This window comes from Haliotis asinina, chromosome 4 (genome assembly GCF_037392515.1).
Source record: "Haliotis asinina isolate JCU_RB_2024 chromosome 4, JCU_Hal_asi_v2, whole genome shotgun sequence".
NCBI lineage: Eukaryota > Metazoa > Mollusca > Gastropoda > Lepetellida > Haliotidae > Haliotis > Haliotis asinina.
This window is the reverse complement of record NC_090283.1, coordinates 11083256-11105937: the sequence shown is the minus strand read 5'-3', so window position 1 is coordinate 11105937 and position 22682 is coordinate 11083256. Positions and strand designations below refer to the sequence as shown.

The 22682-nt window shown below is 39.8% G+C and overlaps 1 protein-coding gene across 6 annotated transcripts in view; it reads right to left on the bottom strand.

The window, feature by feature from the left end:
- Window positions 1–22682, bottom strand: part of LOC137281271 (disks large 1 tumor suppressor protein-like) — a 285708-nt gene that overhangs the window by 10756 nt on the left and 252270 nt on the right. For 4 of the 6 annotated variants that reach the window (XM_067812425.1, XM_067812426.1, XM_067812428.1 and 1 more), the window contains exons 13-18: window positions 8079–8250; window positions 4704–4806; window positions 3217–3319; window positions 2601–2777; window positions 1729–1807; window positions 1400–1511 (exon numbers count right to left, since the gene is read on the bottom strand). In XM_067812425.1, the coding sequence (XP_067668526.1) occupies window positions 1400–1511; window positions 1729–1807; window positions 2601–2777; window positions 3217–3319; window positions 4704–4806; window positions 8079–8250 (746 nt within the window). Of the gene's footprint in view, window positions 1–532; window positions 554–1399; window positions 1512–1728; window positions 1808–2600; window positions 2778–3216; window positions 3320–4703; window positions 4807–8078; window positions 8251–22682 lie in introns of all 6 variants that reach the window. The other 2 variants (XM_067812423.1, XM_067812424.1) reach the window with 1 other exon arrangement.

Genomic DNA, 22682 nt, shown 5'->3' with positions numbered 1-22682 from the left:
TACATTACATGCAAATTTTAGTTGCATCATTAAAACAAAATGCAAAATATATCTATTTAATGATGTTAAAATATATACTTTTTTCAGTTCCTGCAACATGATAGGGGCATCACGATCACCATGGCAACACCTGTTTCTGTTGGATGTGAAATTTAAGATCAGGATATATCTGGCTCGTTTGTGAGACGAAGCCTCTCTTGTACAATTACAGTTTCAATTACTTCAAATATTTCCTTCAAACACAGAAATTCTTCATATCATAGCAAAAAAAACCCCAAACAAACAAATGTATTCACTAAAGTCTATGTAACTATTTAATGTGATCTGAAATGTCTAATGAAAAGAACAAGCTTCATTCTGTTAACATCACACCCTGAGCTATTTTCATTGTTGTGTACTTCCAGTACTGCTCATGAGAGTGTGATACACTTCGTAATGCCCCTATGCCACAATATACAAAGCAGGTACTCTAGGACAACATGGACTACATCTACGATAGAAGCTCTGAGGAATAAAGACAAATGATAGTAACCTTCCACTGCTGTCATACCCTCTGGAGATCAAAACACAAGAAGCACTATTAGCAATCACTCTCAGCAACTCGCATTCAACAATACTTTTTTTTTAGTATGTTGGAATAGTTATGCTAATTTCTTCAATATCCTAACCACATCAAAGCAAAGGGTGTTGGACCCTTGTAGAACTGTACTCACAAGCAAAATTGACAACTAGTCTATTTCATGAAAAGTTTTTTATTATTCAAATGTATTAATAAATAGTAAGTGATGACAAAAAAGCAACTAATTTTGATCTGGCACATTCATATGGGGAATACTATCAATGGAGATTGAAATTATACTTAAATCAGATGACTATGATAATCTCCCCTTAACTCTAGAGCTCTAATGATAAAATCATTCCAATTCTTTGTCTTTTCTTATGTTTGCTGAACAACATATAGAGACATGTAGCTAGCTACAAAAGCTGACAGAAACATTACCTTCTGGGAAGCATTAAAAGACAAATCAAACAACATTGGAAATACCATTCAGGAAAGCATAAACACTTCAAACAGTTAGTGTGACCTTATAAACACCAGTTTCACTGATAAAAGACTGATCCTGAATAAATACGTTGATCATTAATCATACTAAATATAACATGTTACTTTCACATTTGCAGTCTCATCGTTACTTAAAGGAACTAATCATGGTAGATATAATTTATGTATACATTATTCCTGTATATTTATGAAAATAAATTGATTTTTCCAACAGCATTGTTATTGTTAGATTGCTGAACAGCTGAACTAGTTTCGTTTTGCTACAATAAGCGGAACAACTGAGTCAGCAGCCAATCAGAACAGGTAATATTGTGGAGCTAGGTAAAATGTACATACGTTCGTCAGCGCTGATGTCCTCCGAACCACTGTGGTCTTTGCTCTTCATGAAAGGAAATTTTCTTGAGAAGGAGAAGTTCTTCTTTTTCCTGTCATTGGCTGCTGCTGATTGCTGAAAAATTAAGTTTAAATTAAAATACTGAACTAAAAAATCATTAAAATATTAGGAAGTTTTGTGTTTGACATGTAGGATTTGCAATGTATTTCAGATCAGATTCATAGCAGGCACTATGTGTGATGATGCAAACAGTCCTGATGGAGTGAATATTGTCTTAACAAAGGGCTATATACATTGACATAACATGAGCACCATAGGTATGTATACTTACATTGATCCTATCATTGTTGCTGGAACTCTTGCCTGTAAACTTCACATTTTTTAACCTGGCCTTTTCTTTCCTTTCAACTCTGAAACAGCCAAGGGGAAAATAGTACCACTCTCTATGGATACTACACAACTACAGTCGTGCCCTGTTTATCTGAACCTCAGATATCCTGAAAAGTCACCTTCCGAACAAATATTCCCTAAAACGAATTCACAACGTTGTAAAATTACTCACCTATCCGGAAATCTGGTTTCCATAACCGTATGGCCATTTTCACATACAAAACACTAAATCATGTGCAGTTTTTGTCTCGTATATCTGGATGACTGAGCACCTGTATGATTACCAAGGGCCTCGCGAGCCTTAACATGAAAGAAGTCGGCAGTCTTTGAAGCATGAGAAGATTAACTACCTCTGAGGAGCAAGGTGACGCTGAGTTAATTTTGAGGTGTGTCAATTTGTGGGTCACCTCAATTAATTAATGCAGATTATCAAGCAAGCCTGTTTAGCTGTGAGCAAAAAGACAATTGCTAACTGCTTTCGTCATGTGGATATTATCCAATCAAATGAGCACATATGGCCCGTGGTTCAGATATCTGAAAATTCGCTTATCCCGACAATTTCAACAAGAATACAAGAGTTTGGATAAAGAGGGTACGACTGTACACCAGAAACCTGATACCTAAATTTTCTCAACTACAAATTTTGAAATTCAGTTTGCACTTCAGTTTATACATCCACTTGCTGGAATAATTTAGTCAATTCTATCATGTTATCCAGTTTTTGAAACACCGACTACTTACAATTATCAAACATTCTTGAAAATTGCAAGTATTGTTACCTCAGCTCCCTGAGGAAAGTCCATATTCACGTACCTGCGTTTGCTGGGAATTATGCCCATTCCTTCTTCATCCCCCTCGGGGGTGATCCGCCTTGCCTGCCACCACTCGTCGTCACTGGCGTTGGTGACGTGGAGGATGTCGCCGTAACGGAATGCCAGACCCTTGCTAGGTAAGCCACTGTCCTTTGTTGGGTCATAGTCAAATAATGCTCTGGAAACATCAAAAACAAAATTATTAACACAATTACAAACACAGAAAGAAATGTACTCCAATAAACATCCCTGCCATGTGGTAAGTTTCTTAAATATCTTTCCAAGCATCACTGAGAAAATTGTAAGTTATCTCCCCTTGACTGCTAAACTGACACAACCTGGCCATTCATTTAGTCTGTAGTCATAAATGTTACTTTGTAAATCCAAATGATCAACATGTTTGATGACTGAGCGAACTCTTTAACCACTGGGCTACCCCACTGGTTTTGTTTCTTCTCAGTGTCATCTTGGGTTTTCTACCAAATGCTCACCAACCCACGCCACAACTTACAATAAGCTTCATGAATCAACAAGGCCTTGTATGAACAAATTAGTCTGGCTGACGTCTGGGTTTGAACCTAGACACCAAGCCACCATCTGTGCTACATACAACCTACCTGACATATAATGTCTTCTTCTGCGTTGTCCTCAGACTGCCAGTGCTCGTGTTCATCATCTGTTCTCGCAGGTCTTGAATCTTCGCTTCAAACCGGTTGTATTCTGAAATAATGTCCTCTATCAGACACATGTAACGCTAATGAAGAGAGTTTCATGGATGTCAGTTTCTTTATTACGGGGAACTACATCCTTACATCCTTACTCCTCCATACACCCGATAAAAAGTAAGGATATATTCTGAAGTGTTGTGGTCCTCATAATAAAGGAGCTGACATTTGTAAACTTCTTTCCTTCACATGTATCACTTCCAAATGCTATTAACTGACATCGAAAGCTAGACCTACACTGACAACCATCATTCTCCATCTATTACCAACCGGTATCAAGAACCAGGACTAGAGATTCGCTGTTCATGGTAATACATTCCTTCCTCACATTACTTCATATAGTGGAACCAAACACCTCCGTCCATCAGTCCGACACTGACAAACACCATGTTGTAACTGGGCACAGAAAGAACCATCACCAGAATTTCCAAATCGCACTCTCTTTCCCCCCATACGTGGATACATGTAATAATTTCTTTTATTGTTGCCTTTGATCTTATTCAGTTAGAGACAGAAGGTTCCAATTTATCCCTGCCAAGATCGTAATATCTGTAATTAACTGCAAGAGATATGCAGAATTTAAACCCTCTTTGAAGACATTTCAATGCATGTGCAATTTCCTAAGTGAAAGCTGATACACCACTGCTAAAAAATAACTCCCACATTACACATGGTCTTTACTGCATGATCAAAGAAGGGAACTGAAGAGATTTGAAAAATTATTTAAACATCCACGTCAAGAGGGTGAGAGAGTAGGGCAAATGATATGCATGTCTGCTTGTCCAAGAAATCTTCCTGAAAGAGGTAGGATTTATTTATGATTCTGCCAACCATGGCATGATACTCCCTGTAGCTTGAACCAAGTCAGTCAGTCTGGCAAATCAGTCCCTATAATAGCCACTCACAAACAAGCATGACATATACCATTAATAAAAGTAGGGGATATTCTATTTTGCAATCATACCCTAGCCAATGCATTTTCCACAGAATGGAATAAATCACACTTTCTCTTATTTTCTTCTCATATTGTTTCCTCCTTGTTTAATCATTTGCAATTTATCAATCTTGTAAATCCAATATCCCCTGCTTTTTGGAATGGTATACAAACCTGCATCTTTACAAGAGTCCTCAGTCAGTCTGATACTGGCATTTTGGCCTAAACGAGCTCCTTTATTGATTAAACCCATCTGCAATGATCATTGTCCAAGCAACATTAGCACTACAATTTCACAATGTTTATGTTAAGGTATGTGAGTTAAGACCTTGATTGTCTTGTAAAATGGCTGCAAGATGACCTCACAAGACACATAAAGGAAACTGGAGACCTAGGTCTTACCAGATGAGGTTTTGTGGCCAGCCATTATCTGATGACGACGTACCTTCTGGTTTATATTGAGCAACTATTTCAACAGTATCTCCAGCGCCCTTCAGTGCTGCTGCTGCATCTTCGTGTGTCGCATGCAACAACTCCACATGCTTCATCTGCAACATCAACAACACCATAAAACTTCTCTTCTGGTTCAGAAACATGTGGCATAGTCAATAATACTCAATTACATGTCATTTTGATATATCAATGACACAATGAACGTTATCTTCTACTTCAGGAACATGTGGCATGTTCGTACATTGTCAATAATATTCAACTCACATCATTTTGATATATCAAGCTTGGACCAGGCAAGAATTTGACGGCATGAGGAAATATTTGTGAGACATACATTTAACCAGTAAGTAGAGATAGTTAAGTTTCTGTTTGCTAAATGCTGCACTCAGCAATATTCCAGCTATATGGTGGCAGTTGTTGACATTCCTTGGCCCAAAGTGCTGAAATACCAGGAAGTGAAACTGTGGTGTTATCGTAACATGATGGATCATGGATGATTCACGAACAGAAAAAAATTCCGGTCGAAAAAAGAGAAAGACATTTTACTGGTATTTTACTGAAGGTGATAAGGTCCTGCAATTTTTTTAAACTGCTGGCCCGATACAATAACAGTAACTGGGCCTCCATTTCAATGCTGGCCTTTGACCACACAATCCAGTGATCAACGGTTTGGCATCAAAATATGCATTTGGGTTTACAACGTGTCAACGCAGTCAGCGAGTCCAGGAATAGGAAAAACCAACAGGGTCTAGTAGTTTTCATAGGTCACATATGTGAAATGTTACCACTGGCATTAGAAGGGGTAGATGCCAAATGAGTCTTACTTCAGACATGTTGAGAATCCCTCAGGGATTCAATTACGGTCAGAATCACTAATACAGTTAATTCATACCTGAACAGAAAGATAGTATGTTTCTATAAACCTTGATACAATCATTAAAAATCAGATGAAAGCAGTAACAGGTAACTTAACACTGCATACACTGGTCAGATCCTGATAGGCAACATGACGAAGTCCACAAGTCAACTGGAACCACTTCATACTGCTGGGTTGCTGACAAACTTTTACAATCCACTACTGGGGCGGGATTCACAATACTACTTGATCCACACAAATGAGTTGTGAAAAATACTACACTACTTTCAACAGCAAATCCAAGACCTCCTACTATAGTCTATGCCACTTTCACACCTTACACAGAAATTTGATAAATCAAGAATCAATTCTTATCAAACTCTGATGCAAGTGCAAGGCCGATACAGTAGTGCTGGCAGGATAGATGTTGTGCTATATAGAAGCGGTGAGATGTCGGGAGAAGGGGCAACAGTCAAAACCTCAATGGCTAAACGTGGAGACACCTAGTCACATAACTGGATTAGGTCTACTCAGGGATTAACCCTACTCCAGCTGACTCCAAAGATTATCCCTGCTTTGACTGTGCAAGGGTTAAACAGCTGTGTGAAGTGATCTACTCTGATATAATTAACCTAAAACAATAGGTTCAGTAGTGAACAATGCTAAAACTGAGTAATAGGATTATCTTGGCTCAATAGGCCCCAATCAGGCATGGGGAGAGGTGGGGTGGGGCTAGGACTGGGACTAGGGTAGAGGGCAGGGGTAGAGCCACAGTCATTGACCACTAACATTGGGAGCTTTCAGTCTGTATTTGTACTTAGGTTAATGACCCTTTTTATATTTTTTTGGTATGGTGGTTTATTTCTTATTATAACAATCAGTATTTGTAATTCCATTAGACCAGTAAAAACTTTGTTGTCATGTATCATATTCAGGCAGTAAAATTTGCAAACGTGACCATAAATCATCTTTATGTGAATGTTAAGTGTCAGTTTGTCTGTAGAGAAACATGCAGACAGCTGGTTCTTATTTGATTTCAGTATAGCAGTTCCTGTTTTGTTTGATCTGATAATATCCAACATTTATCAGATTTCAGCACCATTATGATAAGGAATAAAGTTGAGTTTACTCAAAGAGGGTTTTATTCACTACACACCATAATCACACTTGTACAACCAGTAGTTCCAGATGTGTACATTAGACAGGACAGCTTGCTGGCATTACAGAGCATGTAGCTCTTGTCACAGCAGTACAGGAGCACTCAGTGTTTGACAGCCATACAATAGGAATGTGAACTTGTTGACTTGATTGAAGGTGAGTAATACATTTAATTGCATTAAAACAAGCATTGAACAGATTTTGTTACACCACTTCTATTAAAAAATGATATCTCAATATTTTGTTTGCTGTTTAACAATGTTTTTCAGCTGTACAACAACACCTTGTACATTATCAAATTTAGTCGAAGAAATCCAGTGAACTGAACTCAGGCCTTTTGGTTAATGAGCTAATACCTCAACTGTTAGGCCAACTCCCATCACAAGCATGAGGAAATATGTATTTTATTATCATAGTGGGGGCATCACACAAGTGCTTTACACATTGTCACCATGCAGGAACTAAACCCCTGTGTGATGATCTAACACCATAACCACTTAACCACCCTACTAGAACTTCAAAAAGGGTATGTATCTGTATCATGGTGGGGACACCACACATGTGCTTTACACATTGCAACAGTGTGGAGAATGAACCAACTGCTTCAACACCAGAAATACAAAGGAGATATATTGTACTATCATAGTGGGGACACAAGAAATGTCATTCACACAATTCAACCATGAAGAAAAAAAACCCCAGGTCTTTCACAAGATGATCCAGCACCTTATCTGCTTGGCTACTCCATCAGAGAGAGAGACAGAGAGAAAGAGAGTGAGTTAAAATTTTTTTTATTGCATCGGCAATATCACAGCCATATAGCAATGAAAACAAGGTAATCAATTTAAAATATCTGTTGACAAAGGACAATAAAACTAACTAGGCTATCACAGATATATATATACATCTGTGATAGTCTACTTAGTTTTACTGTCCTTTGTCAACAGATATTTTAAATTCATTGAATATTTTAAACTGATATATTTTAAAACTAGTCATGAAAACTAAAACACGTCAACTAGAGAAGACGTTAAAATATAAAAACAGGCTATAGATTGCCAATAACTGAAGCTGTATCACCATACCAGGGACCATGGGCACTTAAAGTACTTTTGCTACCTGTATGGACCCTAGCTGGATTTATAACATCCCTTCAGTCGTGGGTGATTGAAGTAAATTTAATCAAATTTAAAATGACAAAAATACTACACTTAAAACAGATGGTAAATTTAAATTTCCTTTGAAGGTTTCATAATACACATACCCTCTCAGGAGGACAATAATTTTATTCTATTTCAACCCCCTTTGAGAGAGATAGAGGATGTTGTACTACTATCAGTATCTTGTACTTACATCTTTTCCACCAACAGACAGTATCTGGTCTCCTCTTCGGAGTTCTCCACTGAGATCAGCCGGACCCCCGGCCAGTATGAAGGACACAAAGATGCCTTCTCCATCCTCTCCACCTACAATGTTGAACCCGAGACCAGTGGAACCTTTCTTTAATACAATCTTCCGGGGTTCCCTGAAAACAGAAGAATCAACATTCACCATTCTGTAACATATGTATTCATTTCAAAATTGCCTTACAGAACAGCAAAACACTGGAAAACTGCTCCATGTCTCCCCCTGAAAATGAAACAAATATTTCCAATCATTCCTTTCCCGAACACCCAATCAAACTCTACTGAAACATGCAGTAATCACTGGAAAGACAATAATGTTATTGTCAAAATGTTGATCTTGACCAAATCATTGTCAATCAGAACAATGGAGGTAACTGTGTATAGGTAAGGTGACTTGTCTGGCATCGAACCACTCTTCAGCAGTTGGGAACAAAAAAATGTATCACTAGAAATAATTCAATGAAGCAAACATAAAATCCTTACTTTTTGGTCCTTCTATAAGCTAGACTGAGTACTGTTGGTTCTACTACACTACATACAAATCATACATGCAAACCTCAGTTCTGACTGACACTTATGACTGGATGATATTGTGTGAATCTATGGAAAACGTTTGGTTTTGTGTAACCTGTAAGATGGTGTCATAGGCACACATTTTACTAGCGGTGTTTACATATTGGGTAACTAAACCACTGCTGACAGCCCACTGTGCCATGCGAGTACAAGCCTACACAAATACAACCAGACTGCTAAACTGCATCAGCTAAGGCACGGCTCTGATTTCACCACTTCTCTATAACGTCCATTTTAAATACAGGCACCCATATCTCATATTTCTCAAAATACCTTCATTTGTTCATATACAGTTCTGAGACCCACTTACAATGGTGGACAAAACCAAAACTGACATGGGTAAGAGAAAGCCTCATCTCCATGGTAACACAATAACTGATCACCATGGCAACACAATTGATCTCTATGGAAACACAATGTCTCATAAAAAAATACTTCATATCCATCCCAGCACTGTCTCATTTTATTGTTATGACAAAATGTCTTGTCACCAAGGCAAAAACATTCACAAACATAAATGTCAGCCCCTCAATGCAAAACAAATGCAAGACCACAATCACTATGTCAATGACAGGCAATTGACCAGGACTTCCACAAAATCCGAACCTTTCCTTCCAACATCTGCACAGAAAACAGAAGCAAAAACCGAAGCAGTGCCATGCTCCAACAAAAGAAATTCCTTCACATCATAAATAATTCAGGAGATTGCAGATTAGGTCAACCACCAAGTCTCTCATGGTCTTGAAAGATTAAAAAGACTTTCAGCTTCATCAAATTTCTTTGTAATTTACCAAATCAAACGTCAATGATCGATATTCACGTTTTGGTGAGTCTTCTGGGAATCTAGCCCTGAATCAATGCTGGTCATGCAACTAAGTATCGTCAGACTCAGTGATTTAGTTGATTGCATGGCACTATATCGTAATTATTAACCGATCGATGCTCATGATATCAATCCCTGGATTGTTTGGTCTAGACTTGAATAATTACAGATGACCTTACTTGAAGTTGGACACTGCTGGTTGGACCTACTACAATCTTACAAGGAATGTTACTGGATGTGACAAATGACACTGACACGGATCACGAGTCATCAACACATCACTCTTGTTTTCTCACCATGTTGCTACAGCTGTCACATCTATGTCAAAGTAAGATCCCTCACACACTCCTGAACTTAGTCCATGTTACAGTACAACACTGCAATACACCTCACTTAATATCCCTGTGTGAATACAGCCCCTCCGTTATCATCCCCTGTGTGAATACAGCCCCTCCGTTATCATCCCTGTGTGAATACAGCCCCTCCACTAATATCCCTGTGTGAATACAGCCCCTCCGTTATCATCCCTGTGTGAATACAGCCCCTCAGCTAATATCCCTGTGTGAATACAGCCCCTCCGTTAACATCCCTGTGTGAATACAGCCCCTCCGTTAACATCACTGTGTGAATACAGCCCCTCAGCTAATATCCCTGTGTGAATACAGCCCCCGGCTAATGTCCATGTGTGAATACAGCCCCTCCGTTAACATCCCTGTGTGAATACAGCCCCTCAGCTAATATCCCTGTGTGAATACAGCCCCTCAGCTAATGTCCCTGTGTGAATACAGCCCCTCCATTATCATCCCTGAGTGAATACAGCCTTGCATAACATCACTGTGTGAATATAGGCCACTGGTTAATACCCTGTGTGAATACAGTCCCTCGTCTAATAACCCTGTGTGTATATGCAGCCCATCCTCAAATGGCCTGTGGTGCTTCAAACAGCTGGGTACTAGGAACACATCACCTTGTCAGCATACACCTGTCTGTCTTGTTAGCATGGAATGTGTCACTGTCACACAGCTATTCCCACCTGGTGCAGTGTTGTCAGGCTGACCTTACCTGGCATATTTCTGTTTCGGGGAGAGCTGCATTATTCTGCCATGATCTCATCATAGATTTAACTGTGGTGATTTCACAGTGTATGCGGACTAGACAATCTCTCCACTCAATCGGGTTACATCATTTTCTCCTTGTGACAAATGTCTTCATATTCTTAGGAAGCATGGGGTTGTGGCATACTCAGTAATTAGAGAGGCTTGGGATTCTGCTACTAGGTAAACTTAGGAGTTTGGTATGTGAAAATCTTATTATTGTATGCAAGAAGATTGGAAACATTGTGATAAGTCAGGTTGTGTTTCTATTAAGGCTTGGGATTCCATTATTAGGTCGGCTTGGGATTCTGGTAGAAGTACGATTGGAAAGCAGTTACATGGTAAGCTTGGTATCCTGTTGTATGGTAAGCTTGGTATCCTGTTGTATGGTAAGCTTGGTATCCTGTTGTAAGGTAAGACTGGTATCCTGTTGTATGGTAAGCTTGGTATCCTGTTGTATGGTAAGCTTGGTATCCTGTTGTAAGGTAAGACTGGTATCCTGTTGTATGGTTAGACTGGGATTCTATGCAAAACGCATGGAGTTATTGTAAGCTTGTGATTGTTAAAACGAAACGTTGGGATTATGAAGGAAGGAAAGGATGGGATTCTGTAGAATCAGAATGACTCCTTAATGTCAGTCTGTGTACAACTAAGCAGCTTACACCAATCTGACATTGAGCAGGCACAGCAACTAACATAACCCCATGATTCTGTGAATCCTACTTGAGTCTGTACATGTTGCTCCATCTGGAGAGAGTTATGACTCTGTGCTATTCTGGGCTGAGTAGTACGCCTATAGTACATACGATACTGGTAGATAAATCTGTGTATACACTAGGCAGGCTGTATTTGTGCTGAGTGGCTGATATGTCAGCGGCAGGGTGGTGAATGAAGGGACGCAGAGAATGAATGGAGGCATGGCCACAATGTTGAATGACTGATGAACACATAAAGGAAGTGAATATAAAAACAGCTGAATGGATGCATTAAATGATTGATGGGACAAAGGAAAGGACTATTAATCATTCAAACTTCAGAGTGAGCTTAGGTTTACATAGTTTTAGCAATATTCCAGTGATATCATTGCGGGAACACCAGAAATAGGCTTAACATACTGAACCCATGTAGGAAATCGAATCTGGGTGTTTGGGTTGGTGAGTAGAAGCTTTAACCACAAGGCTACAGCATCACCCTTCACATTTTGGGTGTGTGTTACGTTTCTTTTTTTATAGGCTGCTTTGTTTTGGAAACTGTTACTTACTCAAAAATAAAATAAACAAAAGGTGAAAAAGGACTAAAAGATGAATGAATGAGTTACAGGGATTTAAACTGTATTCAAGCCATTTGTCATGGTAAGTTCAGAAACTCATCAATATTCCAGCCCTATGGCAGAGCTCAGTTTCAAAGCCAAGACTAATGAAAATATTAGAAATTCAGAACTTGAGAAATAAGAAGCGGGAGCAGATTCGAATCTCACAGCAAGGAAAATAACTCTTCATAATGACATGACCTCCAGGATAACCTACCCAGTGTTTCAGTCATGAATGTCGCATAGCGACATGCACATGTACAAACATGCAAGGTTAATGTGCCTGCCAAGTCAGATACCACCTTTCAGTATAACATGGCTACTTTACAGAGAACCCACACAGATCAGTCCTTACATTATCCTTTGTAAGCCACACAGGGCAACAAGAAGTACCATCTTTCGATGCTGTTCGGTCTGACGCTACCTGGGCCCGAACCACAAACCTTCTGGTCTCAGAGAGCCATTTCCATCGTGTAAAGTCATACTCTAGTCTGTTTCAGAGGACAAAACATACCAGATGTTTTTCAGTTTCTCTGATACATCATCCAGTGAGGTTTTCAGGGAAAAGCAAAGATAATCCCATGATAGAACCAGCATCCCCAGCCAGTGGATGTGAATGCAGACAAGCCACCATAAGAAGCATCCCGATACACATCTCTGCTCCACTATCCCATCTCATACAGTCTGGTGGTAACCAAAATGTCATTTCAAATATCCCCAATGTCAGTAACACTGTCTAAACTGACAATCTCAAGGTCCTTCACTAATTAGGTAGAATCAAATTTCACATACTTTCACGATTATCTAGCTTCAACCATGCATATGTCAGAAGCCAGGGCACCTATCAAAGATATCTCAGTGATTTTTCCTGTACTTTCTGTCCTCAAAGCCCTGCGAGATCACAAGGTAATAAGATGCTCCCCATCTGTAGATTGGCTCTTAGCTAGCCTGAACATTCAGACCTCCTGAGCAAAGTGACTGAGCTAATTGAGAGCCAGGAAATTTCTTCTCAACTCTACGCAACCACTCTACAAGATAAGGTTTGTAAAGAAACACAGTTGATACCTTAAGACATTAACTAGTGCAATAGACCAGAAGCAAGTCTATCTCTGTTTTACCTGTTTTACAACCAAACCCCCTGCCAGAGAATAATCTTTCACAATAAATAATGTGTCCAGGATTCCTGCTAGTAAGGGCATTAACAAGGTTCTGATAACATCCCTTCTACGAAGTTACAATATAAAAAAACGCGGACAGATAAATATGGGATTCTCCACTTTCGATTCTCCGATTCTCACATGGAGAAGCAGAAGGTTCTAGGTACAAAAACATCTTACAATTAAATTCACATTTTCATCAGCTCTTCACAGGGTTTAAGTCAAGTAGATAAATAGGTACCAGTATAAATACCTTAAGACCACAAGTTGACACTAGGCCAAGAAGCACCTGTCGAGGTAGATGACTACCCAGAAATAAGCTCTCATTACCTCTGGTACTTTATCAGCAGGTATCTGCCACAAATAACATCATTTCTTAAAATATTTGTAAACAGGACAAAGAATTCACTTTCTGTTGCACTAACCTGGCATCTTGCTTATTTTCTTTCCTGAACAAAAATTCAGTACATAGAAGACCGGTTCCCAAACAAAGATGTGTGAAGCCAATGAGGAGCCAGTGAGGAAGAAGGATACTTGTGGTGCAATAGTACAATGCTAATAAATTTCTAGTTGTTCTTGCAGACTCAAGAACAAACACTTCATCAGACAATATTCTCATTCCATCCTCATCCAAGCACCAGTGAAGATCCTGGGTAGAACAGGTCTTCAGCAAACCATGCTTGCTGAATTTAAGAGACTTGTATGTTTTGTTAGTTGTCATAAACAAAGATTCTTTCATTGCATTTAGTGCATGGAGAGACTCAGGTCAACAACTGTGTGGTATAGACACAGTAAGCAGCACATTTGGCGTTGAAACCCGACAGCCACCATTCTTAGTATTGATCAAAACAAGATTGAAATTCAGTTGTTTTCTTATACAAGGATCAAGATTCTAAATAGGGAGCTTGTAGCATGATGGAAACCTTAAGTATCATAATTTCTAGCACTGAAAATGGATGGGCATTGACTGTGTGGCATACAAAGTACGCAGATGTACGTTTATCCAGCAATAGGTGCTGGTCCACAAGCATGTTCACTAGTCCCCAGCACTAACAGTATTAGAAACTATTCAAGACAGTAATATAAGCAGAGGAAAACTCATCAAGTTTGAAAGAACAATTCCAAAATCCTGAAGATTTCAATGAAAGAGTATAATCTTGTTTAGTGATTCACTGATCTAAGACACTATTCTTCCACATGCACAGTATCTAACAATTCTCCATTCCTGATTAATCAACCCCTCAAATTACATACATGGCACCTTTAATTTGACCTCCCAATTTCCCTAACAGCCAGTGGTCCCTCCAGATCAGAAGGCCATCAATCACTGTCAGCTCATTGATTCCATGTTATTGCTCATCTCCATGGAGTCTGGCCAGGAGGCCTGACTTCCCAGGCTAGCTTTGCTGAAGCTGATCCCAGTATTAACACCAGACAAGATCAGAAGATAAAACAAACTTGGCTCTAATTGCTACTTTTCCAAACTCTCATTCACAACTCCAACCCAACCTATTTTTATATGTTTTTCTTGGCTTTGGAAGGGTTCTTGATAAAACTTCAAAGAAATAGAACCCATTTGTTTGTGGTTTCTTGCTTAGAAGATAGTCAGGATTATGAGAGATGAGAATGATCTTATTCTTCCTGGTGAAGGAAACTGAACTGCAACATAACAACCACTCTGAGGTAGTTATCAAGGGAGATAACTTCTGCATACTATATATAGGGGAGTGTTTCAACTATATATACCAGTGATACTTCATGCCCCAAACTGCATCAATTAATTAACGACAGACTTTTCATGGATGGAATCAACCTCACATTTTGATGCACATCAATTACACAGATATAGTTTAAGGAATCATGACCACAGTCCAAAAAGGATCTAAATGCAAAGGTAATCGGTGGTCTCATGATGTATCACCGACTTTCTGGAGCCTTGTCTTTCTGATTGCTACGAGGGACAGCACCCTGATTCTTTTATGGTTCAATCAATTACTAATCTACGAATGTGTTGATTTTCAAGCTTGACAAGCTCAGGCAAGTATTCTCACATATATATCAGCTCTAACCCTTTCGCTAAATTGGAAAGTAATAACAGGTTCAGTGAAACAGTTTCAAGATTTACTGACACAATCTGTCTCTTGAAATTGAACATCTGAAAACAAAACACAATGCCAGAGAGTGATCAACTGCTTAGTGTAATTGTCAATTTATCCACCTCCAAGTTGGGTGACAGAAGAGCCTGTCAGCTACAGACCAATAATGTGTTTGCCAGCTTCATGTCTGTGTCAAGAAGAGATCACAGCTTCATCTGACGACTGAAGTTCAAGGAGACAGAAGTAGGCTACAATGTAATAACGTTCATGCTGCAGTCAGCTTAGAGTCACTTAAGAAGGACAAAAATATATTCGCTAATCTATCTTGCCCCTCAGGGAGTGGTTGTCCTGATCTTAACACTTATAACCAACTTAATACCCTAAACCTAAATTAACCTTTTTTTCCTGACGTATATAAGGTCTGCAAGCAAAAGGAGAACTATCCCTCAGGACAAACTGACCAATCAAAGGATGAGAGATTAAATTGGTTTCTTTTTCTAGAGAACTCTTCAAGCTCCATCAGACAAGGAACGCAATGTGTACATGTCCCCAAAGGCCTGCTGAGGGACTCAAGACTGCTTAAATATCTCATAAAACAGGTCATTGATGGTCTCACCAATAGTCAGACAGGTAGGCAAGCACAAGTCATAACTGACAAGGGGTCCAAAACAACCTACTTCTTCTAGAAGGGTCCAGAGCAGCTTACACATTCTACAAGAGGTCCAAAGCAACTTACTTGTTCTACAAGGCCCAGAGCAATTTACACATTCTACAAGGTGTCCAAACCAATCTACTTGTCTGTTCTACAAGGGCCAGAGCAGTTTACACATTCTGCAAGAGGTCCAAATCAATCTACTTGCCTGTTCTACAAGGGTCCAGAGCAGTTGACACATTCTACAAAGGGTCCAAACCTATCTACTTGCCTGTTCTACAAGGGTCAAGAGCAGTTTACATTTTCTACAAGAGGCCCAAAGCAATTTACATGTTCTACAAGTGTCAAAAGCAGTTTACACATTCTACAAGAGGTCCAAAGCAATGAACACGTTCTGCAAGGGTTTAGAGCAATTTACACATTCTACAAGAGGTCCAAAGCAATTTACACATTCTACAAGGGGGCAAAAGCAATTTACACATTCTACAAGGGGTCCATACAAAATCAAAAGGTTCTAGAAGGTGTAAACAAACCCTCCAATTTGCAGTCCTCCAGTGTCGTATAGTGGGTATGCTGTTTCATCATAATAATTATTGAAACTTCTTAAAATGTAGATGTAACATTCAACAAAATGTCCACATAACACATGTGGTAAATGTGGTTTTGTCCAAAATGACATCATCAAACCCAAGGAAGATCTTGGTCTTCAACAAAGCATGGTTGTTGTAAGTTGGGCTGGCCTGGATCTGGTGGTCAGGCTAGGTAACATGGCTGAGGCATGTACATTTACAACATACATCACTGGATTGTCTGGTCCAGACTTGATTATTAACAAACCTTCATTATATAGCTGAAAGTCTCTCATGCAATATTAATTTATAATAACCAAGAAGTTAATGCTGACACATTTATTTAAAAATACTGTCTGGATTCAATATAGAACTACCATGATCTTAGAAACTGAACAGAACTGAACCAACACACCTATGTTATGTATGATTGCAACTTTTAAGTGTCAATGAAAAAGAAGGTTTTATATCAAACTAAAATCTTAAGAAACATTAGATACCAATACAAGAATAGCTTTTGTTTCCGTGCATGTACGTATAACTGCAAACTAACCCAAGTTTAATGGTTCAAGCCCACAGAGGAACAAAGATGCATTGTAACATGGACACACCTCTGACTCGGCTTCCCCAGGCTGGGAAACAACAAGTACCATTGTTTAACCTCTTTAAATGTGAAGGGGCCATGGACTGAACTACTGATTTGCTCTTTCCTGGCAGATGCTCCCATCACTACCCTAGGGTTCAATTTTTGGCAGTTGATGAAACTACAAACCTTTCCCAACAATGGTGCCATTATTTATAATCTTGGTCTGGGAAAATCTTGATAAGCCACCTCTGCATGATATATTCTGCTTTCATTCGATTTGTGTCACACTGATTAAAAACGTGTGACTGTAACCTTGGACAACTTCACAATTTGTGTGGAAATCACCACAAACGCATCTGTGAATGTATAATACCGACTTCCAAATCTGATGACTGTAACAGAGGCTTACAACACGTCCCGTCTAATTAAACGTCTGGGTTTCTGACACAATATGACAAAGCCAGCATCAGACTTAAAGACATTGTCATCCGTAAGGTCGGTCTGACTTGGGTCTTGGTGATTGACTCGTTGTCTGAGACGTGAATAGTGATATCTGATAATAACTTCATGCTATTTCCATCAGGGGTTATATGTGGGGCATTCATCATTGTGCTGTTGTTGTGGATTAGCTGAAGAAGTCAGATCCTATTGTAGGGCTTTGTAGCCATAAATCCTATTTGATTGCCTAATGCGACTGGCGTGTAAGCTCTTGTAACAATATCAGTTTAGGAGAGATTGGGTTGATTGTGTTAGACTGACAGACTTGTGAGCTACATCCCACTTTCAGTCAACAGCAATTCACTAATAACCCATTCTACACACCAACATGTTTTAAAGATATTTTCATTCTGTCAAAGCAGAAACCAGGACAGGCAAACAAGCTTAGTAGCTTATAAACGCCACTCCAGTACACCGTTCCAAAATAGCTGGATAAATAATTGAAATAATCTGACAAGGAAAGAATAATACTGAGACAAAAGAACACTCAGACAAATGATTGAATAATAAGTATGTAGGCTATGGTACTGGTAATGCCTAGCCATCACTAGTGAGTGAGTGAGTGAATGAGTGAGTGAGTAAGTTTAGTTTTACGCCACACTCAGCAATATTCCAGCTATAAGGCGGCGGTCTGTAAATAATCAAGTCTGGACCAGACAATTCAGTGATCAACAACATGAGCATCAATCTGGGCAATTGGGAACCGATGACACGTCATTCAAGTCAGCTAGCCTGACCACCTGATCCCATCAGTTGTCTCTTACAACAAACATAGCTGCCTTTTATGGCAAGCATGAGCTGCTGAAGGCCTATTCTACCCTACGACCTTCATGGGTCGCCTAGCAACGAAATATAAATATGTTGCCACCGGGAAAACAAGCTATGGAAAACCTGCCTTACATTGAATATATATGTGTCAACTCAGACACAGCAACATCATGCTGTTGGTCAACAAGAACTAACCTTATCAGTATCATTTCAGCAACATTCTGCCACAACAAGACATAATTTACTATTGGCTGAGTCTTGTAACTGTCATACAAGAAAAAAGAGACAAAACCCCATATGGCAGTGTTGAGACGGCCCCTAGACAAACTGACCGTTGAAGGTGAGCGGTGAAGGTGAGCGTTGTGTTGGCTGCGAGCCCACACACTGTCCCAACACAGCCAAATACTGGGTAACCAAACTTCCTCCTGGTGTACACAGGCACATTCAGATGACAAACGCCACTCACACTTGACATAATGTGTTAAAGTCATGCTGGGGGACACTTTTTACAACTTCTTTAACCTCCAAATCTGAGCCTCTTTCAGCTACTGACACAAAGGAGTTGCACAAAAGACCTAGACTACTGAGACAATCTGATTACAGCTGGACTTAAGAGTGCCTCCAACACACTGATCTGCAGTATGTAAACACACTGGTCTGCAGCATGTAATAACACTGATCTGCAGTATGTAAACACTTTTGTCTGCAGCATGTAAACACAGTGGTCTGCAGTATGTAAACACGCTGGTCTGCAGTATGTAAAAACACTGACCTGCAGCATGTAAGCACACTGATCTGCAGTGTGTAAGCACGCTGATCTGCATTATGTAAACACACCAATCTGCAGTATGTAAACACACTGATCTGCAGCATGTAAATACATGTAGTGACTGTCCCTTGATGTCAATGGCTCATGACCTCCAGCTACACATGTTCTTGACCAAGCATGATGCTTGTGTTGTATGTCAGATACATCTGAACCTCCAAACCCCAGGTGGGGTGCATCTGAACCTCCCAATCCCAGGTGGGGTGCATCTGAACCTCCAAACTCCAAGCAGGATACACTTGAACCTCCCAAACCCAAGGCAGGGTAATTCTGAACCTCCCAACCCCAGGTAGGGTACATCTGAACCTCCCAACCCCAGGTAGGGTACATCTGAAGCTCCCACCCCAAAGGTAGGGTACATCTGAAGCTCCCACCCCAAAGGTAGGGTACATCTGAAGCTCCCATCTCACCGGTACAAGTACACTTAATCATTTAGGTAGTGTTGACCCAACTGGGCACATCTGGCTGTCCCAGCCAGGGCACCTGCCTTGCACAAGCCTGCTGTGACTTTCTGTACACCTGTCTCCACCATGTGAGGAATGTTGCCTTGATAGGCTGGGAGTGGGGGTAACCAGACACCAGTGGGGGTGATTAGCTGATCCAAAACTGTTCACATGGGGTCAGGAGGCTGTGATCCCAGGAAGGGAGAAGATTGCTGGAGTCCCTGAGGCAAGAGGAGTTCCCAAGGGTTGCAGAGGAGGAGCTGTTACACATAACTCTTCTTCCAACAAGGGGGGAGTGGGTGCCCGGGCATCTGAGATACAAGGGTCTTTTAACCCATCCACTGGACCTGAAGAAGGCTTACAAGATCAAATTCAACACTATCAAAGTTGCTGCAATACAAGCTTATACCCAAAGGTGTTCTGAAAACTATCATATTCTCACTACTCAAAATTACTGCAGGCAGAACTGGCCAAAAATTAAAAATACTCCTGTTATCCTGTATAATAACGATCTCAATGGTGCAAATATTTCACTGTCAGTTGTCCACAACACTGTCAGTCATATCACAATGAGGACACTGACAGTATATGCTACTCAAAAATAGTTAATGACCTCCTGACTCGTTAACATTGATCTTGTAGCATGGACACTTCTTGCATATTATTACAGCGTGGCACCACAGACAAACTGTAAAAGAAAGAATAAGTTGGTTCTTGCTTCAATGTATACTGATGACTTTCAGAGATCTCACCTGCAGACGTTATCCTCCATTTCCTCAAACATCTTGATCACACCTTGTCAGAGATTCCTGGTATATACGGAGGTATATACCAGTATATATGGTGATAATATACATGAGTATACCTGATGTTTACACAGGAACATTCCCAAGATATATAGCCCCTTAAGAACCTATCCCATATCACACAGAGCGTATTACATGTCTCAGAGCACATGACTCTAATGTCACGTCTAACAATATCTACATGTTTTCTATGAGAGCTACACAAGAGGGGTACTGTGTACTGTGTACTGTGAGAGGGACATTATGACATCATCAAGAGTATTTTATGGTCTGTTTTTGTTTGTTTGGTTCTTTCTGATCATGGACATTGTGTTCAAGGTCGCTTTGAATCATAAGATCATAAGAAATTGAGAATCTCAAGAGTGGCCATATCAACATGAGTCAGTTAAGGTCAATATAAGTTAAAAACCCTTAATTCCTGGGCCTTGATTTTTCAAGCTCTAAGACAAGTGCCATACAGTAATGTTACCTTATGACTATCCTGGCGAAAAGAGAGCTTTGAAAATCTAAACCATGAGTTTTCAAATATGCAGATATCCAGTTTAGGTGGTAAGGGGATTTGTGATGTCATGTCATTATGACTCAATGGTAATGGATGATGTCACAATGGTCTGCATATAATTATTGAAGGGTTCCACACCATGTGGGCATCAACAAGTCACAACTTCTGCTCCTTGATGCATCCTCTGACTGGCACAGTCCCAAGTCTGTCAGCGTGATAACAGCTGATTTCCCCTGGTAGCAGCTGATTTATGCACAAAATAACACAAAATAATTATGCCTTTTGATATACCTTTTTACACCTTGGAAGAAAATGTAATAATGAATTCTTTGTTGCCTGAAGGAAATCGTTTCAGTTTTTTTTATTAAAAATAAAATGATGGCTTGTCTCTGATAATTCACAGTTTGAGATATCTGTCTGTGATCTCAGACTAGTAGCTCTGAAGAAATCACAAGATTCATTCAGTGTCTGGCAAACCCCGTCCAATCTCAACCAGGGACATATCAGATCAAGCTATCTCACAACATGTGTTACAACCTTTGGTCTATCAGTAACTAAACAAGCACTTGATAGAAAATTTATGTGGGTCCTCTATGCTCCTTATCTACAAAATATCCCAAAATATTTCCTCTCATTTGAAGAAGCAGAGGGACACTCCACAAAGCTGAGTAGTCTTGATGACCATGATTAAAGCAGCCCAGCAGTCCATTAGAGCATCAGAGCATGAAACAGACCAACGGTTAACGAAAAAAAGAGGGAACTTCCATGTGATTTTGACACATATTCCACAGCATGTCAGATGAATGATGTTGGTGCCCATACCAGTGCCGGCTTGCCTCAAACCACAAAATGCAAGGTTCACCATGACTGATTCAAGGCCAAACAAGGTCCTTCCTATTATCCTAGTCTGTCTCTAAATTCTCTCCTCCATCCATCCAGTTCAGATTTTCCTTTTGAATGCATGTGCTCTTATTTCTAGTCATCGCTGGATATTTTCAGATATTAATCATTTGCCAAGTCAACACCCTAATGTTACAACTTAAAGCAATTTCAAAATTATTTGTGAAAAAGTATTTGGAAATAATTTGAATATTTCCATGGATAGTAAATTAAACCATTAGATCAGCCACCATTGGCATTATTCAGGACCTGGGAACACTTTTTAGGGCACTGGTAGGGTGGTGAATAAGGGCACTGGTAGGGTGGTGAATAAGGGCAACGGTAGGGCAGTGAATAAGGGCACCAGTAGGGTGGTGAATAAGGGCACTGATAGGGTGGTGAATAGGGGTGGATGTAGGGCCACCGGTGAATAATCAACATATCAACAGGTCTTGATTGTGTGGTGCGTGTTTCAGTAAATATACAGATATAACTATCAGTGTGTCTACTGAGATGTGTATACCTATTGTCTGGCTGTATATCATTTTGTCTTCTAATCAATGACAGCCTAGGTTATACTGATAAACAGCCTTGTGTATTCTGATAAACAGCCTTGTGCAACTATCAACAAAGAGGTGGTTGCGATTGTACTAATCACCACTGAGGCCAAGAGTGCCAGACTTCAACACTACCAGACGACTTCATATCATAAATAACTCATCACAGGATCTACATACAGACAGTCTGTGATATAAGTCCTTAATAGAGCACCATATGGCACTCCTGGGTCACGATGGAACTAAGTATGTCTCTCAGTCCCTGCACCATATTGTTTTCCCATCCGTCCTTCCCTTACTGTCTTGTTGGCTTAAATGAAAAAGGTCTCAGGTCTCCCATCTCACTGAAGCTTCTTTTCAATATAAATGGTGCTATTTTCTATCAAATGGAATATTTTCAGAAGCTTAACTTT